Source organism: Typopeltis vanoorti, chromosome 3, assembly GCF_054136105.1.
Source record: "Typopeltis vanoorti isolate ZY-2024b chromosome 3, IOZ_Tvanoo_1.0, whole genome shotgun sequence".
NCBI lineage: Eukaryota > Metazoa > Arthropoda > Arachnida > Uropygi > Thelyphonidae > Typopeltis > Typopeltis vanoorti.
The window spans coordinates 75,788,985-75,814,077 of NC_143551.1; the positions used below are offsets into that span (position 1 = coordinate 75,788,985).

The window sequence follows — 25,093 nt, forward strand, 5'->3', positions numbered from 1 at the left end:
TTCCTGAGTAAGGATCTTTTCTACTATAGGATACTGGCTGGTGCTGCAAAATATAAATTCACCAGTATCCAAATAGGAAACAATCCTAGATATAAGAATAAGATTAAAAGTAAGAGAAGAAAGAATAAATAACAAAAGGTAAATATATAACAATAGAGCAGCTGGTAGGATTTTGATTGTATAAGGTTTTAGGTAAGAAAGGATAGATTTAAGTAAACAACTAATTAAGCATGAATCATATAGAACCATCGATATAACAGCACTGGAAATCAAATCATGCCAAAGTGTATAACTTTATGCTTACTAACATTAAACTGACAGCCATTTTTGTTTGACCAAAATTCAAATCATTCCTATTCAAATCATTTTATAAATGCTGGATATCAGTAGCATCCCTGATTGCCCTGCCTATCTTCACATCATTAGCAAACAATTGCACATCTCCTGTAAGATCCTTTCTATCATCTGTCTATACATTAGTGCAGGGGTTCCCAAAAATATGCCCACAGGCACCATGGCACCCGTCGACCAATTTGTGTGTGCCCGCCACTGTTCAACCGTGTGCCGTATAGTTTGAAATAATCACGCAACAATTCATGGTATGCTATATGACGCATGTGTTAATGACACATGACGAGTATTAAACACATACAATGTAAAGTAGACGCGCATTCGAAATTGTTCATTCCAGTTTAAGAACTGGAATATCATCATATTCTCCTAATTATGAAGCACTGGCCGATGAAATGCAATACCAAAGATCACACTAACTTACATATATATATATATTTAAATTTTTATATAATGTAAACTTTTAAGTAATAAAACATTTGATTATAATGTAAACTTTGTATGCATTCATTTAACAAAAGAATTCAAAAAATTTGCTTGAAAAAATAGATGGCACCCATCACCCTACCAGTATTTTGAATGTGCTCTAGGAAACAAAAAGGTTGGGAACCCCTGCATTAGTGTATAGACAGATGATAGAAAAAAAATCTCTAAATAAATGAAGTTTTATAGCAGAATTACATTAAACACATCTCTACAGTCCTCTTATATTAAGATTTTTTTTTGTGTTGGGGTTCTACCATCATGTTTTGGGTACTATATAGGTTGCAGATGGGGCCTCCAGATTCTTGGAATTACTAATCCATCATTCTTGTTTAGATTCAGATGATGTTTCTGCATCTCACAAGCCTCTTTGTACGTTCTTTCAACCAGGTTTTGGTGTGGCATAGGGACTTGGTGCCTTTCGAGTTGATTCTGTGACATATTTGAAGTGCATGGTCTGACAGACCTGTTTTACCATAGTGGAAGAATTTAATGTGGTGTTTATTTTTGTCTTTTCTTATTGGGATGGTGCACCCTGTTTTCCCCTATGGTTGCAGGTGCACTGAATTTTGTAAACCCTTGGATGGACAAGGTAGGGAGGGGATCTTTGGAAGAGCTGAATATACTTCTTAATTTTACAGGAGGTTTGAAGGTTGCTTTAATGTTGTATTTATATAGTGTTCTATTTTTTCTGATATTTCCCTAATGTATGGTATGGCATTCTTCTAATCTTTTTTGCTTTTAATGATATTATTGTGGAGGATCTGATGAACTGTTTTTTTGTTGTAGGCATTTTTTTTTATAAATGTTTGGCTAATAATTTCATATTCTTTGTTCAGTGCCTCCTGCTCATTGGAGCAAATTGTTACGGCTCTATGTTTGAGGGTGCTGATGATCCCTAGGCTAATTCTAATGTATTAGCCTGTGTATGTGTAGGTTTGCAGTAGACTGTGAATGAAAGGCAGCCTGAAGGAAGACATGTGACAAGCGATCTAGAAAAGGAAGAGAGTTATTGTTTTCAATCTCGATGCTAAATTGTACACATTTGTGTTGTTTGTTCAAGTAGTTTAAGAATGTATTTAATGTTTTGTAACCATGTAGCCAAATGGTGAAAGTATCATCAACATATCTGGGCCAGACTTTGGGCTTTAGGGCTTGCTGAATCTAGAACTTGTTGCTCGAAGTCTTCCATGTAAAAGTTAGCTATGAGGGATGGGGGGGGGGGTGAGCCCACGCTGTACCTTCTTTTTGCAGATAGAAATTCTTTTGCCACACGAATTATCCGAAGCGAGGTATGTGGGCAAAGAGAGCCTTGATATCAGACGGAAATATGTTCTTTATGAGAAGAATAGTATCAGGACGTTAGTTAAAAGGGCAGTTATGTCAAAGAATCTGGAGGACCCGTCTGCAACCTGTATAGTATGTTGAACATGACAGAACCCCAACACAAGAAAACTTTAATGAGGACTGTAGAGAGATGTATTTAATGTAGTTCTGCTATAAAATTCTATTTATTTAGAGATTTTTTTTTAATCATCTGTATGTTATTATACTATGTATAGAAATTTATTTTATTTTGTTAATTTATATTTTTGTATATATTTTATTTGTTATTATTTTAGTTTTTTATTTATTATTATTACTTTTTTATTATTATTTTTACCAGAGGTCAGGCTAGGGTAAATGATTAACAAAGCATTTAAATTTATCTCACTTTTGTGAAGTGTCATGTAGCTTGTGTCCTGTGCATATATGTATGTTTCCTGATGATGACCTCAATACAGAGTTTGAAACTTTGAGTGTTATTTTCTTAATCATAAGTAAAGTAATTACTCCAACGCATATGTTTTTGTCTCCATAAATCCTTCACTATGAATGCTAAACCAGCTGTAACCTTAAAAGAAAGAATTGAACAGAATTTGAATAAACTGACAGTATGCTATGTTCCAAGAATAAGAGTTGCTAGCTCAGTAGCAACGTGTAAGGTTATGCATTTTGGACTGAGAAGATTGCATGCTATGTATTACATTAGGACTGTACTGCAAGAAATTTGTGAGAGACTAGTTACTGGGAATGATAGTGGACAGAGAATTTAAGTTGACAAGATATTATTATTATTATTATTATTACGTGACACCTCCAGGGAGTCCAAGGGCTCATCGAGGGAGGGCACCTGCTCTACAGCTGTCTCTATCTCCTCGTTCAATCCACCAACTAGAACTAACCACAACTACACCAACAGCATCAACTGCCTACCACCACTAATATTTCCACAGACAATCACAAACATCCATGCCCACTGCAGGATTTGAATCTGCAGCCTTTTGGCTGGAGAGCAGATGCACTAACCACTTGACCACCCAGAATGGCATTCACTCACTCTACAACTCTCTGTCTCCACTGCTTATCCACCAACCGCAGCAAACCACATCAACTACACCAATGCCATCTACTGCCCACTACTACCACTAGTATTTTCACAGAGAATCACAAACGTCTATGCCCACAATGAGTTTTGAACTCGCAGCCTTTCGGCTGGAGAGTGGATACACTAACAACTAGGCCAGCTGACAAACAATAGTGGACAGAGTGGCATAATGGATGGTGGATCTCTATGCTGATGAATTATTAGGATATTAAAAGTTGTCTGTCTGTCTCTCTCTTTTTATAGTATTGATATAACTACATCTGGATTACTGTGCTCAGATTTGGTTGCCAGATTTCATGGAAATGAGGAAGTGATAGAAAAGCTTCAAAGACAAGCATGTGAGGTACTGGTTCATAGTGGAAGGGGACCTCCCAGTGATGTATGGCCCTTTTCATCCTTATTTTGTTTCTATGTTTTTCTTCCCATGTTCTTTGCTGTATTTCTGATTTTTTTTTTTTTTTACTATCCTCTCTTCCAAACCACCATCACTAGGATATGTCTTACCTCAATACTTGCCATGAGGCATGATCTGTAGACATCTAGAAAGGGGGGGGGGGTCGTGGTACTCTTGGTCTCACAGTATTTTGGTCTCTGCTTCAGCAAGATAGATGATCCCAGATGGCCCAGTCAGGATCAGTTAGCTGGTGGGCTTCCCTGCAAGGTTCGGCAGTGGTCCAGTGAGAGGGCACAAGGCTTGCGCTAGTATCGGTATAGTGTCTGTGGTAGCCTTGGTTTTCCACTCCTGAGAGCAATCATTGCTTGTCATAGAGTGGGCAGTCATATGTGGTTCCATGGTGCGTGGGTGGGAAGCTCTGGCACCAACAGCCAACTCAAAGTTAAGCTTGCTACTAGATAAAGTCACCAGTGTTGATGGAAATACCATAGACAAGCTTAAGACCTATTTTGCTTTGGATCCCTTAGTTTCTGTGTTTACATAAGATCCACAAATAGGGCATACCTCCTTATCCAATTGTTGATTTTATAAATTCTCCTACTTATTACGTAGCTCAATTTTAAGCCCATCTACCAAAGTCCCAAATTGGTAACCCCCATTTTCTTTCATAAAAAAAAATTCTTCAGATTTCCTAGATAAAGTGAGTAATTTATCCCTTCACAATTGTAGGACTTAATAGTTAGCTTTGACATTGAATTCTTATATATCAATGTGCCTCTATAAGTTGGCATTGATTTGCTCTCGCAAGCCTTTCCTCCAGATATAGTCAAATTGCTCTACTTTGTCATTCACTCAAGTTATTTTATTTGTCAGAACAGATTTTACAGACACATTGAAGGGACTGCTATGGACAGGCCCTTCATTAGCATTCCTTCAATTAGCAGGCCTATATTTACTGCTATGGGAAACTCACTCTCTCTATCTGTCGCAAACTTTCATCTAGCATACCTAGAAGAAAATCTTTCTAAATTTGTGCAACCTGAGCTTTCTTTTTGGATATGTTACATTGATGTCTTTGCCATCTGGCTCCACAAAGAAGATTTCAAGAATCTTTAAAACAGACAATTTAGTGGTTACTTTGATTCCTTTTAACAAACTCTCCCCATGGTTCCCATGTGCTAAAGATAAAATGATCTCTTTCTGGCATCTACCAAGTTTCTTGTGACTGTCACCTTTCCTATTTTAAACAAACAAACAAACTGGACATTCTGTGGAGCAAAGATTACAAGTATGTCAATCTTAGATTGCTAATCAGAAATGACCTGATGATCTGTCATTTTCAGGTTGAAATATATAGGATGAATAAGTATTAAACTATTTAAGTTTAATACTTATTCATCCTTGTTCTTGTATTTGTGTTATTTTGTCCTGAGTTTCCAGGAGGGAAAAAGTTTTCACTGCTGTATGAGACTGGCTAACTCATCTTCAAAATTTTTCTCATTGTGACAAGGGTAACTCGGTTCCATTCCAGTCCAAGGGAAATGTTCCATTGTTCTTCCCACTGTACCATGGAGGCACTTTCTGATGATAAGTCAGATTACCTCATATCCTAAGCAAGAAATTAAAGTTAGATTCTGTTACTTTTGTCAAATACTAGCATGGTTTAGTTTAGTTTATTTTGATCATGTATAAATTCTTTCTCTGAAATATGTGCAGTACATTTTTACTCTGCATTATAATATTTATTCTAGAAAGTCTAGAATAAAATCTCATTTTATGTTTTAAGATGTCCTCAGCATTTCTTAAAATAATGAATTGTTATTTGAATTAATAGCATAAGATGATACTAATGAATATGCATATGATGACCTCAAACTTCCTGATATGAAATGTTCATTTTAAATTTATAGGCTGTGGAAATAGTACTCTGAGTGAAGAAATGTACAAAGATGGTTTTAAAAATATTGTAAATGTTGATTACTCCAATGTTGTTATTTCCAAGATGTCTGCTCATTGTGATATATGCAGCTCCATGGAATGGCATGTTATGGATGCTGCTAATTTATCATTCCAGAATGATAGCTTTGATGTTGTAATTGAAAAGGCCACTATAGATGCAATGATGGTGGAAGAAAAAGACCCCTGGAATATTTCTCAGGAAGGCAAGACTAATTTGGAGTTAGTGTTAGCTGAGGTATGTTTTTTTTGTAGTTTTAAAATTGCTTAAAATATTATTGTTAATATCTAGTTGTGACATCAACATTTTTATAGGATTAAATAATCACTTGGAAAAAAGATCCCTGCACATTATAAAATTATCCTCTAAGTTGATTTGTAAAAGATATCAGTTTCCTATTAAATGTTGCACTTGCTGCTAGTTTGAAATCCAGTAAAATATCAGCAGTTTAATAAACTGCCATACTTATTTTGTTCTTGTAGTCCTGCTAGCCAATACTGTTAAATAATTTGAAAAGTAGCACAATACAGGAGGATCTGGAGCACATTTTAAGAACAGGAGAGATGACAGAAGACATTTTTGGTATCAAGATTGATTCTTCTAAGAACTGAAGAACTGCTAAGTAGCTTTTCCCCCCTTCTTCCCATAAATTTGGGTTTTTAACCCCCAAAAAATCAGCCATAGAACTCAGTTTTACAATATTATTATTATTAACATCTGATCTCTATGGAGAGACTTGTCATGGGAAGCACACACAATGCTCATCCAATTGTACCTAAAACTGATTCTACATTCACAACACATTCAGGCAGTGCATTCCACTCTCCATGCAAAGAACCTGTTCCTCACTCCTCTGCTCACACCCTCCTTATACAGCTTCCAGCAATAGCCTCTTGCTCCCCTCCCATTCTATGAAAAATCTCTTCCATGTTAACCTAATAACAACCCCTGACTAGCTTATCTCAATCATTCCCCCCCCCCCTTTTCTCCTGTTCACAAGGCTTTGCAATTTACATTCTCTCAATCTGTCCTCATACTCTAAAGATCACTTATCACCTTTCTGAATCTTTTCTGGACCCTTTCCAACATATCCTCATCACCATGAAAAAAACCCAGTGACCAAATCTGTGCACAATAATCCACAAAGGCCTGATCAAGGCCTTATACAGTTGCACCATAACCTTTTTTTTTCTGCATGTCAGGGTCTTCTGCGTCATTGCCATTATCCAATGTGATGTCTTCACAACTTGTGCAGTGTGGCCCCTGAATTTCAGGTCCTTGTCCACCACCACTCCCAGATCTTTTATCTCCTCTACTTCCTTTAAAATTTCTCCACCAAGCATATACTTTGTATCTCATTGTTGCTTACTAAATCTCAAACCCTTACACTTTGCAACACTAAACTGACAGTTCCACTTACCTGCTCATTCATGCAATCTATTCAAGTCCTCCTGTAATGCCATAACATCTGCTTGACTCTACATTGCTTTCCCCAATTTTGCATCATCTGCCAACAGCTGCACATCACTAGTTAAATCCATCCCAATGTCATTAACATACAAATTGAACAACAGTAATCCCAAAACTGATCCTCTTGTGGTACATTACCTTCCTCTTTTGGGATATCGCACTCCCCTCCCCCTCCCATATACAACTTTCTGATACCTATCTGAAGCAAGTTACTGCTCCAACTCAGAAGTCTCTTAGCCACTCCCATCTGTTTCAATGTAATTAACAATATATTCTAATTGCGATTGAGAACACATAAGATGATAGCAGTTTGTCATTTTCTTGTCACCTTAGGTCTGCACAGTATTGATAAAAATGAACTCAACTATCAGTGATGGTGGAGACTTAATGATGAATAATATAGCTAGAGCTAAAAAAAGTTCTGTGTACTTTGTTTGGGGGAAAAAAAAAAGGCATTAGATATTATTCTTTAATAATGGAACCATACTTGAGTTTTAGAAATGCTTTAGTGCCAGTGTGAATTCCTAAAATTAATCTGTCACAATGGCATCTATGTAGGCCCATGGTTTTTCCCACTTAATCCAGTATGAAGGTGTGTTCAGCATATGATCTTCTAGTCTTGCCTTGTCATATTTAACACCTACTGTATTAGCATTCATCATATAGAGAATGAAACCACATTCAGGCTGCTCTCCTCAAAAACATGAACCAGTAATTGTAATTGAACTGACATCCTAAGTTCAGTCCTTTCCAAATTGACGAATAAGTTATTAATGGTTACTAGTGGTGATTGTTAATTTATAGTAGATGGCTTTCATTGATAACCTTTAGACAGAATAAAAAAAAAAAAAAATCAGCTATATTTTATATTTCCAGGCTTGTTTGATTAGGTTTGGCTCAGAGGCCTTTAAAGCACGTTGTTGTTTGTCATAATATTTATTTTTTATTTCCAGAAGTTTCTTCAAACCCCCTCCCTTTTTTTTTTTTATTTGACCCACAAATAAATGGTCACAAGACCTATAGCATATTACTACTGAGTGTGAATAGGAAGAAAAAAGAGATTCATTGACGTGTAGTCTTTTGGACAATACAGATATGGTCAATATTCCAGAGAAGAGAGAGAGATAGATGCAATGAAAGAGGATTGGTTGGTTTGGAGATGAATGTTAAATCACTATTGACAAGCAGTTGGTCTTGTTCTTACACTTTTGGAAGAAAGTGGAGGTCACTTCAACAGAGCATTGCCCATGAAAGGCAGAAACTCATTGTCTGTGAAGAGAGGGACTAGAGTGATTTTGTGAGATAAAGATCATTAATTAATATGATACTAGTGAGGCTTTGGGTGCACTGTCCAAAAATAGCCGAGACCATAACAGGTTGGGCAACTGATGCATGCTGAAGAGATGCATTTATAATAAGAAAGTTCTGGTATGCTGCTGAAATTATCAGATGGTGGAATAGACGTGTTTGTGTTGCTTCTGATATTTATTTAACTGCCACATTCTCAGGATAACATTTCTGGGTGCTGCGGTGACTAGCTTCTGTTTGCATCCTAATATTAGATATTTTTCAGATTTTATCTTTTGTATTTTTTTATCCCTCACAGGTGATACATTTAGGTTTCTTTGCAGAGCAAGAATTATTTATGCTCTTTACTCTCACATTGGACATAATGGCAGAACCATGACAAGCAGGTTGGGCACACCCATATTTCTGACATTTAAAGAATCTTAGTAGATTGGGGATGTAGAGCATAACAGGAGAGTTGGGATATCCTGTTTTTACTGATGTTGGAGGTTTGAGTTTATCAAAAGTAAGGATGATATTCCTGGTTGAACCTAGGTGACCATACATAGGATGCATCTCATACCTGTCCCTCCTTGAACTTTAAGTCCTGAACATATCTCCTTATCCGAAACATTACAGAGGTCCCATTCTAATGTCACACCTTTAGAATAGATGAATGTTTTATGAGGTGTTATTGTTGTTGGTATTTCCTCCAATGATGTTGCACACAGTAGTTTTTCTACTGTATATTGTAGACACTGCAAAACTCTTATGTCTGTATTTGACCATTTCTGGTAGAATATCATCCAGCTGCCTTTCCACATTTCATTGGTAGCTTTTCTACCTCTATGTACTCCTGATTGCATTCCTCTTGAATATTTTCTATCACTGTTCTGTCCCTACTTGTTTCATTTAGCAACCTTTCAAAATAATTACTCCTCATATATAGAACATCTATCTTTAGTTTTTCATATCACCTTTATCATCTGTGATTTCTTTTACAGTACTCTTTCCTCCATTTCTAAGCTTTTTCAATAACCTCCAGAATATTTTACCACTTCCCTGATATTTGTCTTCTATATTCTTACCAAAGTTTTCTCATGATTTTTGTTTAACTACACATAAGTTGCTCTCTCTCTCTCTCTCTCTTACATTTTTGTCTGCATTCTATTAGGCATCTGTTGACTTACTTATTAGGAACTTTTATTATGCTTTCCTCTTTAATATCTTGAATCCACCATGCGGTTCTTATTTTTTAGTTACCCACATTATACTTAGAAGTCCCTCACTGGAGGGCACAACCTCAACTGGTCCTAAGGGAGACAGATGGGGAAAATTGGAAGGAACCCCACACAACAAACAAACAAACCTACATTATTTCAGATAGTAACACATCCTGTTAGGGTTAGGCATCCTGTTAGGGTTAGGTACCAAGAGAAGGCAGCACTGTTTGCTCATCTCTTCATTGGTTGACACCTATAATTAGTGATAGTCATGGGCCAGCTATCTCTGATTGCTGCCGGTGGAGATTGAACTGCTCACTCTCTCCAAAAGCTAGATAGGATTAAAAGGCCTCATTTACTCCCTATAAGGGAATAAAAAGCATTAGCTGTAGACAACTTCACCACATGCCTCCCTAGTTGAATCAATCAATCAATTGATCAATGTTTTCTTCAGAGTTTGCCACTGTTTGGTTCTTCTTTTTATACCCTTGCATTTTCCCCTTGAATATTGTTTGTATAATTGAATTTACAGTTCACATGTAAAAATTCTCAATTTTAATTCCTTTTAAACTTTCTTGCATATTGTTCTTTTCAATGTGATATTCATTTTTATCTTACTTAAAGCTAAGAGATGATCATTTATATTTCAAATCTTCTGTGTACTCTTGATTCTGAACCGGCATGAGGATATATGTTGCAATCCCATCCACGGATAATTAAAACCTATAGTACATTACATTAGTACCATATATAAGCCAAAGGTTTACCATAAACTTTTCTGGAGTTGAAATGGTTGTATACCTTAATGTCTTCATTAATCAAGATGATGGTGTAATGCCAGACAACAAAAATCATCCCCTGAATAATATTTTGCTTTAAATAGTTGACTTCTGGCAGCTTGAATCCCTGCTTGTCAGATGATGTCTTCAGTATATGCAAAATGCATACATCACATCCAATTTCGGTTATCTAGTTCTTGTTTTGTTTTCTAGTTTGAAAAGGTCTTTCACTTATGCTGAACACAAAAATGATAATTATTTTTTCCTGTCATATCTAGATTCTTCACAGAATGTCAACCTTAACTTATTTGAATTTTTGCACTTTTTTTTTTTTTTTTTTTGCACAGTTTTTTTGAATTTTTAATATATTGCACTAAGTGGTTCAGGAGTTCTAAACTGGCCCACTCCTTCAGGAGATAAGGCTTTGTTTGTTTTCTTTGGTCTCCAAAGTATCTCCACTGCTTGTGTATGATATGGTATGGCATTTCCATCCATAAAAATGAATTCTTCACCTACAGCACCATGGAACAATTGAACATGATATTGAAAAACTTCATTGCAGTATCGTTCACTAGTCATAGTCCCTTTTTTCTGCACTTTTAGCTTGATGCATCCATTAAGCATAATGCCTCCTACACCATGACCTCAGCACCACTATCTATTTCTTTCAAGAACACTCTTACAATGGTAAGCAGTTCCACTTTCACACCAGATCAAGTGTCATCTGGAATCGGAGGAAAAACTAAAATGACTATCATCTGTAAAGAGTACATTAGCCCATTGGTGCTTTGTCTAATTTTTTATGGATACAACACCACTGAAAATGTGCTAAGAAGTAAGCAACTTGTTAAAGTAAGAAGTAAGCAACAAGTAGGCCTATACAGCTGAAGGCTGTATAGGCCTACTTGTTGCTTACTTCTTATCGTAGTTTGTGGAGATATCACATACCTATGCTTGAATGAAGCCAACTTGCAAGCTGATCTGCTGTAGTGCATTGATAACGTTTTGCTGTTATAACCAAAAAATCTGTCTTTATGCTTGTGGTAGAGTGAGGACAACTGCTTAACAAACATCTGGAACATATTCCATTGGTTTGAAATGCTGCCCATAGCCTGGATACAATGCTATGTGAGATTCCAAACTCTCTGGCGATATCAGTAATTCTGCATCCTTTAAGCCTTCTGATAATTTTTCCATGTGTGACATCGTCTAGTGATGTTGTCTTTGAGGCATTACAAGACACCCAAGTTTGCAACACTATTCCTTCATGAAAAGTGCTTCCTTGAAACACAATTTGCTTAGTCTAGCCATTTGCCTTTTATACTGTTGAGTGCTACCACATGACCCCTTTGCACGCAATTCAAAAATTTGAATATGTTCTTGCTTTCTACTCAAAATCGTCTGTTATACAAATTTATTTTGTTATACATATGCCATGAGATGAAATAATCATCTGAATTTGCAGTTGTAATCTTCAGAAATAGTGTTCATCTTTAAGTTAGAATATGTTGTAGAACATGCAATATATATATTGTATCATATGGTATGATGGTTAAGCCAATACAGAATGTAGCTAAGTCCTAAATTGTAAATTTATCCTTGGTACCACCATAATGTAAAACTTTCTAGGAGTGTTCATTTTGTTACTGTGTACCTTCCTATCTGTTTCCTTAAATAGTTTAAATATATCTAAGCAACTCTTGCTTAATAAAAAATATAAATCGAATGTGATGAAAGCTGTTTCCATTTCAATTTCATTTAAATTAATAGCTGAGCATACTTTGAATCCTTGTATGTTTGATATGGAAAACTTTTTTTTTTTTTGCATTAATTCACTTTATTCATTTTTTTATTTAGATTAGTCGAGTTCTAAAGAATGGTGGTCGATTTCTCTCGGTTACATTTGCCCAGCCTCACTTCCGTGGCCCTTTATATGCATGTCCAAAATACAAATGGTCTGTTAAGAAAGAGGAGCTTGGAATTGACTTTCATTATTTTTTTTTCATTATGATAAAAGGACAATCAGCAAGAGAATTTTTTTCATATGTACCTCCAACAGTGACTCAGGTAAATGAAGAACATGATGAGCCAGAGAGTGAGAATTTTCTCTTTCTAATAGATGGCTACTAAATATATATATTATGTATATATATTTAAATGTATTGTATTATTATAAATATTTAATTATTTTTAATGTAATATACTTTTATACACTTGTTTATTTATATACTGTTTAATGCATAGTTTTGATACATATTCACGTATTTTTACTGAAATATCCTTTTCTTTTTTAACAATAAAATATATTTATTTTTTTTATCTCATTGTCTCTCTATAAAATAAAAGAGTTGTGTTTATTGTCGAATTTCAGAAGTGTGATGTATTGTGTCCATGACAACTTTTGTACTATGTACACAATAATTAGTGCATATTTCTGCAGTTATCCAGATAACATCATCAGTAAAAAAAACAGATTACAAATATCATGTTCTGATGGTATTAAACACAAGCCCACAAGAACAAAATAAATAAGATATTTAGCTTCTAATATTTTGCTGGATTTTAAACTGTCATCTTCAGAGCACAAAGAATGTCACGGTACATAGGCACTATCAATTAAATAGTTGTAATAATAATAATAGTGGAAATGCATCACAATTTTCTTCTTATTATATTGGCCTTCTACTGAAAGACAAAAGTCATCTGAGATAGCAACAACATTAACTGTAAAGATTACACAAATTTATACCTAGCTGTTCATGTAACTGCTACTACATGTGCTTTCCAGGGTGGTATTCATATTTATGATGGAGTGGGGAGTGAGATTGGAGCACCTGGAGAAAAATCAGTCTAGTAACTATAACTGATCACATTATGGCCAAACTGGGGTGTGTGTGTGTGTGTGTGTGTAAGCTCTGTTGTTGTAGAAGTGCAATGTTTTTGACTGTCTTTTATTTACTCTTATGTTATTACACCTGATGAAGTCAGCATCCCGACAAAACTAGTTGTGTGGGTATATTAAATTTACTTCTTTCCTTATAATCTCGGAGTTCAGTCATTAGATAATAGTTAACATGTCTAGAAACTGAGTCAATCTGCTTGCTAATAATATATATATATATTCACTCAAAACTTAATTTCCCCTTCATTGTCTCACATTTATTTATTTATTTATTATTATTTTTCCCATATATTTATACACAAACACATAACAATGAAAGGGAAATTAAGTTGTGAGTGAATATATATATATATATATATATATATATTGCCAAATTATCTAGTCGTCTTCTTCTTCTTCATCTCTTCCTTCTCTAAGACGGATTGAGTCTTCTCTTGAGCAGGATTTTCCAGTCTTCTCTATTCTTTGCTGTTCGAAAAAATTCCTTATATGTTCTGCATCCCGAGATATTCTTTATTAATTTCAGCCAGGTAATTCTTGGTCTTCCGGGTCTTCTTTTTTCAGTTGGAAAAGTATTGATTAGGACGTTAGGAAGTCTGTCTGCATCCATGCATACAGTCTGTCCAAACCATCTCAGTTGTTGTTTTCTAATTTTTTCTATTATTGTCTTTTTATACAATAGTTCTTGTCTGACTGATGTTTGTTTTCTTTTCTATCGAACTTGTTCTATTTATTTTTCTTAAGCATTTCATTTCAAATGCCAGCAGTTTTTTCTCCTCTCTTTTTTTAACTGTCCATGCTTCTGCTCCATAGATGACGGTTGGTATAATTATTGCTTCATATAATTTGATTTTGGCTTGCTTAGATATCTTGTTTGTTTTCCAGATTTTCTGTAATTTTCCCATGGTGGTCCATCCTATCGCTATTCTGTGTTTGATTGTTTTGAGTTCATCTATTGTTTCTGTTAGTTTTGATTCAGGGTATATGAAGTTGTCTAGTTGTTCTATTTGTTCTCCGTTTAGGGTGGCTGAGATGGTAGTTCCGTTCCTCCCTATTTTCATCACTTTTGTATATTTATTGTCATGTCATATGTTTTACAGGTTTCATTTAGCTTGTTGATCAACTTTTGTAGTTCATTTGGGGTTCTTGCAAGAAGGACGAGATCATCTGCATATTTGATATTATTTATATTTAAACCATTGACATTGATTCCAGGCTCATTGTCTATTGCCTTCTTTACAACTTCTTCTAGATATATGTTGAATAGGCATGGGGATAATGGGCATCCTTGCATTACTCCTTTTTGGATCTCTATGGGTTCTGTTGTGAGTGTGTCCGTTTTAATTATTGCATTTGTCTTAGAGTAATATTTTATCAGAAACTGTATTATATATTTATCTATTGCTTTTTCTAGTAGAATTTTAAGAAAGATTTCTCTGTTGATGTTATCAAAAGCTCGTTTAAAGCCCACAAAACAACAATATAGTTCTTTATGGTCTTCCCAGCTGAGCTCTGCTAGTTGGTGGAATGTGAAAATTTGGTCTATTGTTGAATAATTTCCTCGGAAACCAGCTTGTTCTATGCCTATCATTTCTTCATAGGTGTTTTTTAATCTATTTTGTATAATTCTTATGAATATTTTATAGGTGTGAGGGAGTAAATTGATTGGTCTGTAATTTCTGCAGTCTCTTTTGTCTCCTTTCTTGTGTATTGGGATGATCTTTCCAGTTCTCCAGTCATCTGGGATCTCTCCTGGTTGTAGTATTTTATTGAATAGGGTTGTTAAATATTCTGTTGATATGCTGCCTCCATATGACCACAGTTCAGTAGGGATAGTATCAATGCCTGGTGCTTTATTGTTTTTCATCTGTTTTATTGTGTATCTAACTTCTTCTTGTAAAATTTTTGGGTGATCATTATTTTCTTCTATTGTTGGCATTGTAGTTTTGTTTCCTTGGTGGAAGATAGTCTTAAAATGGTTTGACCAGATTTTTCTTATATCTTCAATATTCCCGGTTTCAGTCATCTTGTTTATCATTGTTGCTGCTTTCGCTGAGAATTCCTTTGTAATTTCTCTTACAGTATCATGGAAGACTTTTAGGTTGTTTTGTTGGTATGCTTCTTGGCATTTCTTAGCTTTTTCTTCTAACCATTTTTCTTTGGCTTTTTTGCATAGGTTATCAACTTTATTTATTAGTGCTCTGTATTGTTCTCTATTCTCTTCATTGTTTTGTTGGTTTACAAGTATCTTGGCCTCTCTTTTCTCTTCTATGGTAGCTATGATTTCTTGGGTTATCCACTGTTTGTTTGTTTTGGGTTTGGAACCCAGAGTGTCTTTTGCAATTAGTAACACTGTTTCTTTTCCTTCTTCCCAGTATTTTCTGCTGTTCTGGAAGATGGAGGGGTTTAATTTCAAGCACATCTGTTCTAAAAATCGACTTCTGCTTGAGCTATCTTTTAGTTTTGATACATTGATGTTTTCTTCTTTTCTGATATTGTTATTTCTGTTGAATTTTATCTTCACTTTGGCAGTTAATATTTCGTGGTCAGTGTCAAAATCAAAACTTCTTAATGTTCGTACATTATTTACTGATCTTTTCCATTGTTTGTTTATGATAATATAGTCTCTGAAGTTCTTTATATTACCATCTGAGGATGTCCATGTATATTTATTATTAGGGCATTGATAGAACAATGTGTTTGTAATCATTAGATCGTTTGCTTTACAGAAGTGGAGTAATTGTTCTCCTCTGTCGTTAAGCTCTCCGTATCCAAATTTCCCCATCACATCTTTTTTGTCTGCTGTGAACTGTCCTATTTTAGCATTAAAATCTTCCATCACTATCATAAGTTCTCTATTTTTGGGATTATCTATTTCCTGTTGTAGTTCTTCATAGAAATTTTCTATTTCTTCCTCTGAATAGTTACTGCCTTGTGCATATATTTGGATTATTTTAATTCTTTGACCTTTTTCTTTTGCTTGAAGTTTGACTGTAATTATTCTAGAAGACACTGGGTTTATTTCAATTAATAATGCAACTCCTTCTCTGTGTATGTTATCTTTTCTTCCTGAGAAGTACAGTCTTCCTTCTGGTAAATCCATGAATCCATCTTCGCACCAATGTGTCTCTGATAAACCTAAAATACTCCATTTCAGTCTTTTTAAATTTTCCTGGACTAATTGCAATTTTCCAGGTCAGTATAGTGATCTTATGTTGAGGTTGGCTACATGTTTCACATCCTTGGCTGACCACATTGCTTATTTCTCACCTACTCTATGTGGTCTTCGAGTAGGCGCATCGGTTGTCCCGTATACAGTAGCACTATCTCGATTTGTAGACTTTCTCCTGCTCATGAACGTTATTGGCATAATAAATGTAGCCAGCTTGCCATGCCTCTGCTACATATCTAGTCTGGCAATATATATCTTTTGTTAATTTTGTTTGTTAATTAAAATTATATGCACATTTTAATTAACTTATTCCTTGCTCATAACAGTTAATTTCTTAAAGTTAACAAATTCTATAACCTATTGCTAGACCATTCTTAGTTGGTTTTTTTTTTACCTGAAGAGTAAAAAAATGAACTTCATGTATTTGTTCTCTCTTCTTCACTATCTCTTTATTATGCTCTATAGTAGAGCTTGATTCAACCATGTGCAGCAAACTACATATCTACATATGTAGTTTGCTACACCTCTGCTACATATCTAGTCTGGCAATATATATCTTTTGTTAATTTTGTTTGTTAATTAAAATTATATGCACATTTTAATTAACTTATTCCTTGCTCATAACAGTTAATTTCTTAAAGTTAACAAATTCTATAACCTATTGCTAGACCATTCTTAGTTGGTTTTTTTTTACCTGAAGAGTAAAAAAATGAACTTCATGTATTTGTTCTCTCTTCTTCACTATCTCTTTATTATGCTCTATAGTAGAGCTTGATTCAACCATGTGCAGCAAACTCTTAAAAAATTGTTAGCCTGCTCATGGTACTGATGTACAAACGTTTTTCTAAGCTTACAAACTTCTATGGATTGGATTCACATTAATCCAATGCATTTGGATTAATGTGAATCCAACATTAATCCAAATGTTGGATTCACATTAAATTCACACGACAGCATATCCAACGCAGCGTGGTTGGATATGCTGTCGTGTGGGTTTGCAACCCACGCTACAAATTTCATGGCAATTTGACTGTATTCACAGGCGTGCATCCGCAGAAAATTTTCTGCGGATGCACGCCTGTGAATACGGTCAAATGTGAATGGGGGGGGGGAGAGCAAAGCTTGGAGACAAATAATTACATCAATAAATTTTTATAATTATTGATTTAATTAAATAATTACATCAATAAACATCTTTTAGCTTTTTTTTATGTAATTATTTGTCGATGTAAACTATAAATACATTATTTTCATTTTGCATTGATTTTTAATGATCTTTAATTCTTGGTATTCAGAATTAATAGTTTTTAGCACAATTTCATATAAAAAATTGACTGGCATATTTTATTGAAAACCAACTAATTAATCCTAAATTAAATTATTTCAGTTTAAAAGCAAAAAAATTATAAAACTAACAAGTAAAATAATATTAAATTACATACACTTATCTTGTAAAAATGTATTTTTCTGTTTAAATTTGTTTCACTATAAATTTACAATTCACACTTCACTCAGTGACTCACTAGACACAGAGGGCAAACTAACCAGTCACTGTTCACAAATCTGAAAAAGATGAACCAAAAACAGGAACACATGTTTTATTTCTACAATAAAACATATGTTCTATGGCTACCCTGCCGTGGGCCGAAACAGGCCAACCCATAATAAAATTTTAAGGCAGACAAAGCATCCCAGGGTCGAGGGTGTACTGTTACATATCTCAATCAATTTTACGATTATAATTTGTGGAATTTTTTAATCTATCCCAGGGAGTGCCCCCCCCCCCCCCGCAGACACCCATGACCGTATGATTGCATTTTTATCGATGTATGAAAGTTTTGAGAGGGCATAACGCATCAGCGCTCATCTTGATTGGTCCAATGCAATTAATTGCAGGATAATTTCTGCATAGAGTGGGGGAACAATCTGTTTTAGGATTTATTAGAAAACAACAACTTACTCACACTTGGATAAAGGATTAAACTAATTTTATTAAACTTTCAACAATAGAAAACAACAATGAAAGAGAATGCTATATTTGGTTGGTATATTTGAAATACTCAAAAATGAAAATATGTGAACCATCATTTATAAGACATGTAAGAATAAGAAAGAATAAGTGTGAGTAGAAACACTTTCATTAATTGTAAACGAATTATTAATAATTATCATTTGTGATATGTGTGTCCTATAAGTTGCTGGGTACAGCAAATAGCACGATCCATGTTCAGACTGTAAAGTCTGAACATAAATAAGTGAATTTATAATGGCATAATTAAAAAAAAACTTATGAAGAAGAGAGAGTATTGCAGGAATATATATGGTTTGATGGAGCAGCAAATCATCTCGTAAAATTTGTTGCACATGTTATGCGTATTTCACTGGTTTGTGATTATTTTGCTCCAATTTCCAAGAATTTTATTTTGTTTACTGAGACTCAGTATACATAACATCCGATCATTATTGGAATTAACCATACTTTCGGGAATCCTAAATTCATTAGTGTTTTTTTCTTTTAGTATCAGCAGTTCTTCTGTCTTATCAATTTTGTAGATCAACAACGTCTTATAATACACAGAATATTCATTTTTATTCAGGAATAGATATTTTTTACTGTTTGTTTTTTTCAAAAGACTAGAATAAAAATGTCTCTATATACTGTTAAAAAAACTTTGCAACCTCAACAGATGCTATACTGCAGAAGCAAAAGAATAAACAATTAGCATTTTTCTCCTAACATCCACTTTCAAATTTTCAGTTCCAGAAAACATGTCTAACAGCTGTTTGTAATACAGCCATCGCATACAAAAAGTGCTCAACTCATGACAAGTGACAACGTTCAATTGGATTGGTTGACACAATAACCGATCACAGGCGCTAGGTGCTGGGTGAGCTCAAAATGTTAGCTCACCTAGCCCTGCGTTCTCAGTGGTTTAAAAATATTAGAAAGCTAAGAATTTGGCCTGCTGCACCCTCTTTACATCTTTTCGAAGGACTCAAGGGTGTATGCATTTCGAAAGCACACCCGGGCTATTAACATGAATGTGACTAATGATGCAATGTTTACTGGCAAAAAGTGCCCTCTTTATGAAGCTTTATTGCCCTCCTGAAGAGGACAATGGAGCATTAGTATATTGTGTTCAATTTTAAGTGTGCAAACAATTGGGGGAGTCTTTAATCAGAATAAATGCAAAACTATAATATTGATGATACTGGTATTTTGTGGATGAGCACTGCACACCCGTAATATTTGTCCCTGATATATTTATTTATTTGAACTAATATAATAAATTTAGTTTAATCCTTTATCCAAGTGTGAGCAAACAAAGTTTGCGCCTGAAAGTATCTTCAGGACTGGGGTAAGGTGGTGCAACACTAGGCGACTCCTTGCAAAGGTGGAGCAAGCCACCAACACTCCTATCTTAGTATCCCCCATAATGCAAAACACATCTCCTTGCGGATATGTCTAATGTTATGCATTGCTCCACCTTTGCAAGGAGTCGTCCTGGTGTTGCACCACCTTACCCCAGTCCTGAAGATACTTTCAGGCGCAAACTTTGTTTGCTCACACTTGGATAAAGGATTAAACTAAATTTATTATATTAGTTCAAATAAATATATATATCAGGGACAAATATTACGGGTGTGCAGTGCTCATCAGTCGCCCTGGTGTTGCACCACCTTACCCCAGTCCTGAAGATACTTTCAGGTGCAAACTTTGTTTGCTCAACTTGGATAAAGGATTAAACTAAATTTATTATATTCTAACCAAGTGAAAAATAAACTTTCAACATTATTTGAACTAACTTACATATATCAGTGAAGTGAAATTTCCTCTTAGTCAAACTGAATATTTTATTCAGTCCTAATTCCACTTTCCTTCATAGATCCATATCTGGAGTGTAGTGAAGATTTTAAAGAAGTTCATAAGAACTCACATACAGCAATTAGCTAACAGACAGGCAATTCATTGCAAGGAACAGCATGAGTTTACTAAACCAGGTCATCAGAGAATCAAGAGCTCATCATGGAAGGTTACTCTTGATGAGTGACCTCCCTTGATGAAGCTATTTAGTCTATAAAGTGCATTTAGCAACTCTCAATGTTCAAAATGTCCCTCTTTTGCGTTCACCCATGTCTGAAATGTGTGAGGCCACATATCAATGGTGGCATGCACAACATCCACTGGAAATGCTGCCACTGCTCAGTTCATATCCACCTTCAGGCTAGCAATGCTGCGGTGTCATTTCTTGCAGGCTCTCTCTCTCAAGCTCCAACCGCAATTTCAGTGGATTCAGATCGAGACTTCCAAATGGCCAATCATATGTGATAAGTGGTCAGGTCCACTTACCTCCAACCACTGTTATGTGGTCCTCACCTTGTGTGCAGGGGCTGAATCCTGTTCAGGGCTGTACCACAGGTTTCAGCATGGTATTTTGATACTTTGGTGGAAGTTTTGGCCCCTTGCAGAAATAAAACTTGGATACCTCCTGATACATCACCCCCCCCCCAACCAAAACATCAGTAAAACAGACAGGATATCTTTGTCTCTTTGCATACTGCAAAAAGAAGTGCCTTTGATTTTATCACTTTCTGTCACATAAGTTCTAGTGTTAGGAAGTGTCCAGTAGAAGGATGATAGGCTCTCACTGCCAGGTCATCAGTTAGTACACATGACTCTCACAGAATTAGGGCAGAGACATTTCTTCACAACCCTCACAAGCTGTTGCATCCAAATGCAGCATGGTTGACCTGTTCTTTGGCAGTCAGGCATGTTTTCTGTATCATTATAACCGTTAATAGTCTGATACACAAACATCTTACTGATTCCAAGTGGTTTTAGCATGTTGAAGATAACAGGTGGCTGCATTCCAACCGTGTGAAGTGCTATTACAGCCACACAGTTTTCATAATCTCCCCACTGCATGTTAACTTGTACAGCTAGACAACTCTCTCTCTATTGATAAACATGCGAATGTTGACTGCACACAGTGCCACTAATGGAACTGGGCTCACACGGTTCTGTGGGCAGTGAGAGGGGTGTACAGAAATTGTAACAGTATTTATATCAAGACTGTGTGTGTGTGTGTGTGTGTGTGTGTGTGTGTGTGTGTGTGTTGATTGAGTAATGTTTTTCTGAAATACATAATGCTAAATTTGATGAATGAAATTTTATTCTTACACTATGAATTGATATATAAAAATATGAGTTCCTTCAAAAGTAAGAGGTATGACTTTTTGTTGTTAATGCTTGTTAAAAAAAGTAGTTTAAAAGTTATATATTTTATTGTTTTCTGCCATTTTTAGCAATTCAAAAGTGGTGTTCTATCAGAAAATAAATAAGAAAATTACATAATTAAAAGTTGAATAGTTCTGAAAATTTCCAGAAAATTAGGCCTTGTGGCCTAATTTTCTGACTAGAATTTTCAGTTTTAAAGTTAGTATGTGAATGCTTAATATCTTGCTGTCATATATAGTAATGTCTATGTATTCCTAATTGCTACCCTTGTCGGATACCCTTGTTCTACTATTTTAATGATATTAAAAGATGAAAAAAATGGAATAATAACTACCATATTTGCCGGCGTATAGGATGCACTTTTTTCCTTTGGAAATAGGTCTGAAAAACAGGGTGCGTCTTATACACTGATACTCAGATACTTACGGAACAGAAGATGTTAAAAATCAACTCAAGGAATTGAAAACTCAGCTGTAATTAACTAGGTTTAACTAGTTAGCTTCAACCTTTAGATGTCTGTATTAATAAATTTAAGGGATTTATGAAGGACAAGGTGGAATAGCTGGATGCAGTCTTCAGATTTTGAGGTTATGCCACCAGGAAGAAGGAAGAGGCCTAGCATTTCACAAGTTTGTAAGTGGGTCAAAACTTCATGGGATGCTGTGAAAACTGAGACAGTGGTTAAAACATTTACGAAGTGTGGCATTAGTAAAGCACTGGATGGTATAGAGACAATTTGTTGTATGAGGACTCAGATTCTGATTTAGAAGAGGTTTCAAGTGTCTCTTCATTTAGTTCTGGAGATGAATTTCTGGGTTTTGACAAAGAAGATTAAAAGGTGGGTACTCTTTCCTAGTTAGATTAGGTATTTGCTGAAAGTAGACCTACTTATTACTTTATATTTGAAATACTGTAAATTCATTATAATATTCAGTGATAACATTTTTTTCCTAAAAAAATGTGTACAAAAAAGGGGGTGCGTTTTATATGCCGGCAAATACGGTAATTTTATTCAACTAACTCTCTCTCTGTCTTGTATAACATTAGCATTGTCAGACCTAACACAGTGATAGGCAGAGCAAACAGTTAAAAAACATTGAAATCAAATTAAATGAAATTGCAAGGTGACCTCTCTGTCTTATATATAAATATACAGTGTTAACATTATATATATAAATAATATGAACAAAAATTTTTTGCATTTTACAAATAACTACTCAAATTTGAGAACGATATAAAATTAGTCTTGTTCGGATTTAGCCTAGAAATTTCACATGAACTTTCACATTTCACATGATCTTCAGAACTTCCTTTGGTTACGTTCTCTTTTAAATTTAAAGGAACTGCAGTGAAGGTGCCATTTGATATGGTAGTTGGTGCCATAGTCACTCAGTCCTGACATACTATTGTTTTGGAAATGAATGTATTCCATAGTCTTTGTTTGATATCAGGAATAATTATTGTCATAGCATTTAATTATAGGTTAGTCCCAAGATGATTATATTCATGCTCTAACAGTTCTTAAAGCATCATCATCCTTTCAGGAATTTAGACCGAATGGCATGTTTCAGTCTCATTCCATCTTTCCTTAATCGTCCTTGACATCTATGTCGAAAGTTTATTTTTCACTTAGTCAGACTATAATAAATTTAGTTTAATCCTTTATCCAAGTGTGTGCAAACAAAGTTTGCGCCTGAAAGTATCTTCAGGACTGGGGTAAAGTGGTACAACACTGGGCGACTCTGTGCAAAGGTGGAGCAAGCTACCAACACTCTTATCCCAGTATCTCCCATAATGCAAAACACATCTCCTTGCAGATATGTATAATGTTATGCATTAAGGCAAGGGCCACTACCCAGACTAGTTTCGACCTTTATTGAGGTCTCTTCAGTGGGAGCCATGCTCAAGTGGAGATACCAAGGCAGAAGCATTAGCAAGGTCATCTCCTCCTATAGGAGCTGCCAAACAGTGTGCCACCTTTTTACTAAATTACTCTGGATTTTGTGACTCCTTGCAAAGGTGGAGCAAACTACCAACACTCCTATCTCAGTATCTCCCATAATGCAAAACACATCTTCTTGCAGATATGTATAATGTTATGCATTAAGGGAAGGGCCACTACCCAGACTAGTTTCGACCTTTATTGAGGTCTCTTCAGTGGGAGCCATGCTCAAGTGGAGATACCAAGGCAGAAGCATTAGCAAGGTCATCTCCTCCTATAGGAGCTGCCAAACGGTGTGCCACCTTTTTATTAATTTACTCTGGATTTAAAGAAAGATGTTGAAAGTTTATTTTTCACTTGGTCAGACTATAATAAATATAGTTTAATCCTTTATTGCTCACTCCACCTTACTTGCTCCACCTTTGCAAGGAGTCGCCCAGTGTTGTACCACTTTGCCCCAGTCCTGAAAATACTTTATCAATACACTTGGATAAAGGATTAAACTAAATTTATTATAGTCTGACCAAGTGAAAAATAAACTTTCAAAATCTTTCTCTAAATTCAGAGTAATTTAATGAAAAGGTGGCACACCGTTTGACAGCTCCTATAGGAGATGACCTTGCTAATGCTTCTGCCTTGGTATCTCCACTTGGGCCTGGCTCCCACTGAAGAGACCTCAATAAAGGCCGAAACTAGTCTGGGTGTGAAACTAGTGGCCCTTCCCTTAATGCATAACATTATACATATTTGCAAGGAGATGTGTTTTGCATTATGGGAGATACTGAGATAGGAGTGTTGGTAGCTTGCTACACCTTTGAAGGAGTCGCCCGGTGTTGTACCACTTTACCCCAGTCCTGAAGATACTTTCAGGCGCAAACTTTGTTTGCACACACTTGGATAAAGGATTAAACTAAATTTATGACTTCTATGCCCTCCAATTGAGTGGTTTGGAGTATCTTTTTGGGTGATCTTGAACTGTTTGTTCTTTCAATAGGTTCAGTTAACTTCTTTCAGTATTTGTGTACTTTGTCTAAAATTGAATATTTTTTGTTGTTTATGTATTTCTGCACTTCTTTTTTTGTTCCAGATAGTATAGCTTGCTGTTCATAGGAATTTCATTTCTCCAGTTTCTATATTTGTTCTAAAATTTCATTTTAAAGCAAATTTACTTCTGACTGGAGATGGTCCTTTAAAAACTATGGTTTTTGTTTTGTCTGTTGATATTTACATTCCAAATTCTTTAGTAATTATGTATATTGATCATCTTCATGCTATGATTAGCTGACAATCTGCAAACAAAAGTTATTAAGTATAGTTCCACAATCCAATTTAAATGCCGGTTTCATATTTTTCTTCCATTTCTTTACCAATTCATCTATACAGATATTAAATAAAAATGGTGACATTGGACATCCTTGGTGGACTGCTCTGTTTATAGATTTCTATTCTATAACTTTTTCATTTAT

At 35.2% G+C, this 25,093-nt stretch overlaps 1 protein-coding gene across 1 annotated transcript in view; it reads left to right on the plus strand.

Moving 5' to 3' along the window:
- LOC150108277 (EEF1A lysine methyltransferase 4-like) overlaps nucleotides 1–25,093 on the plus strand; it is a 40,666-nt gene that overhangs the window by 7,311 nt on the left and 8,262 nt on the right. The window contains exons 2-3 of the mRNA XM_090415721.1: nucleotides 5,567–5,850; nucleotides 12,230–12,439. Coding sequence (XP_090271847.1) covers nucleotides 5,567–5,850; nucleotides 12,230–12,439 — 494 coding nt within the window. The remainder of the gene's footprint in view (nucleotides 1–5,566; nucleotides 5,851–12,229; nucleotides 12,440–25,093) is intronic.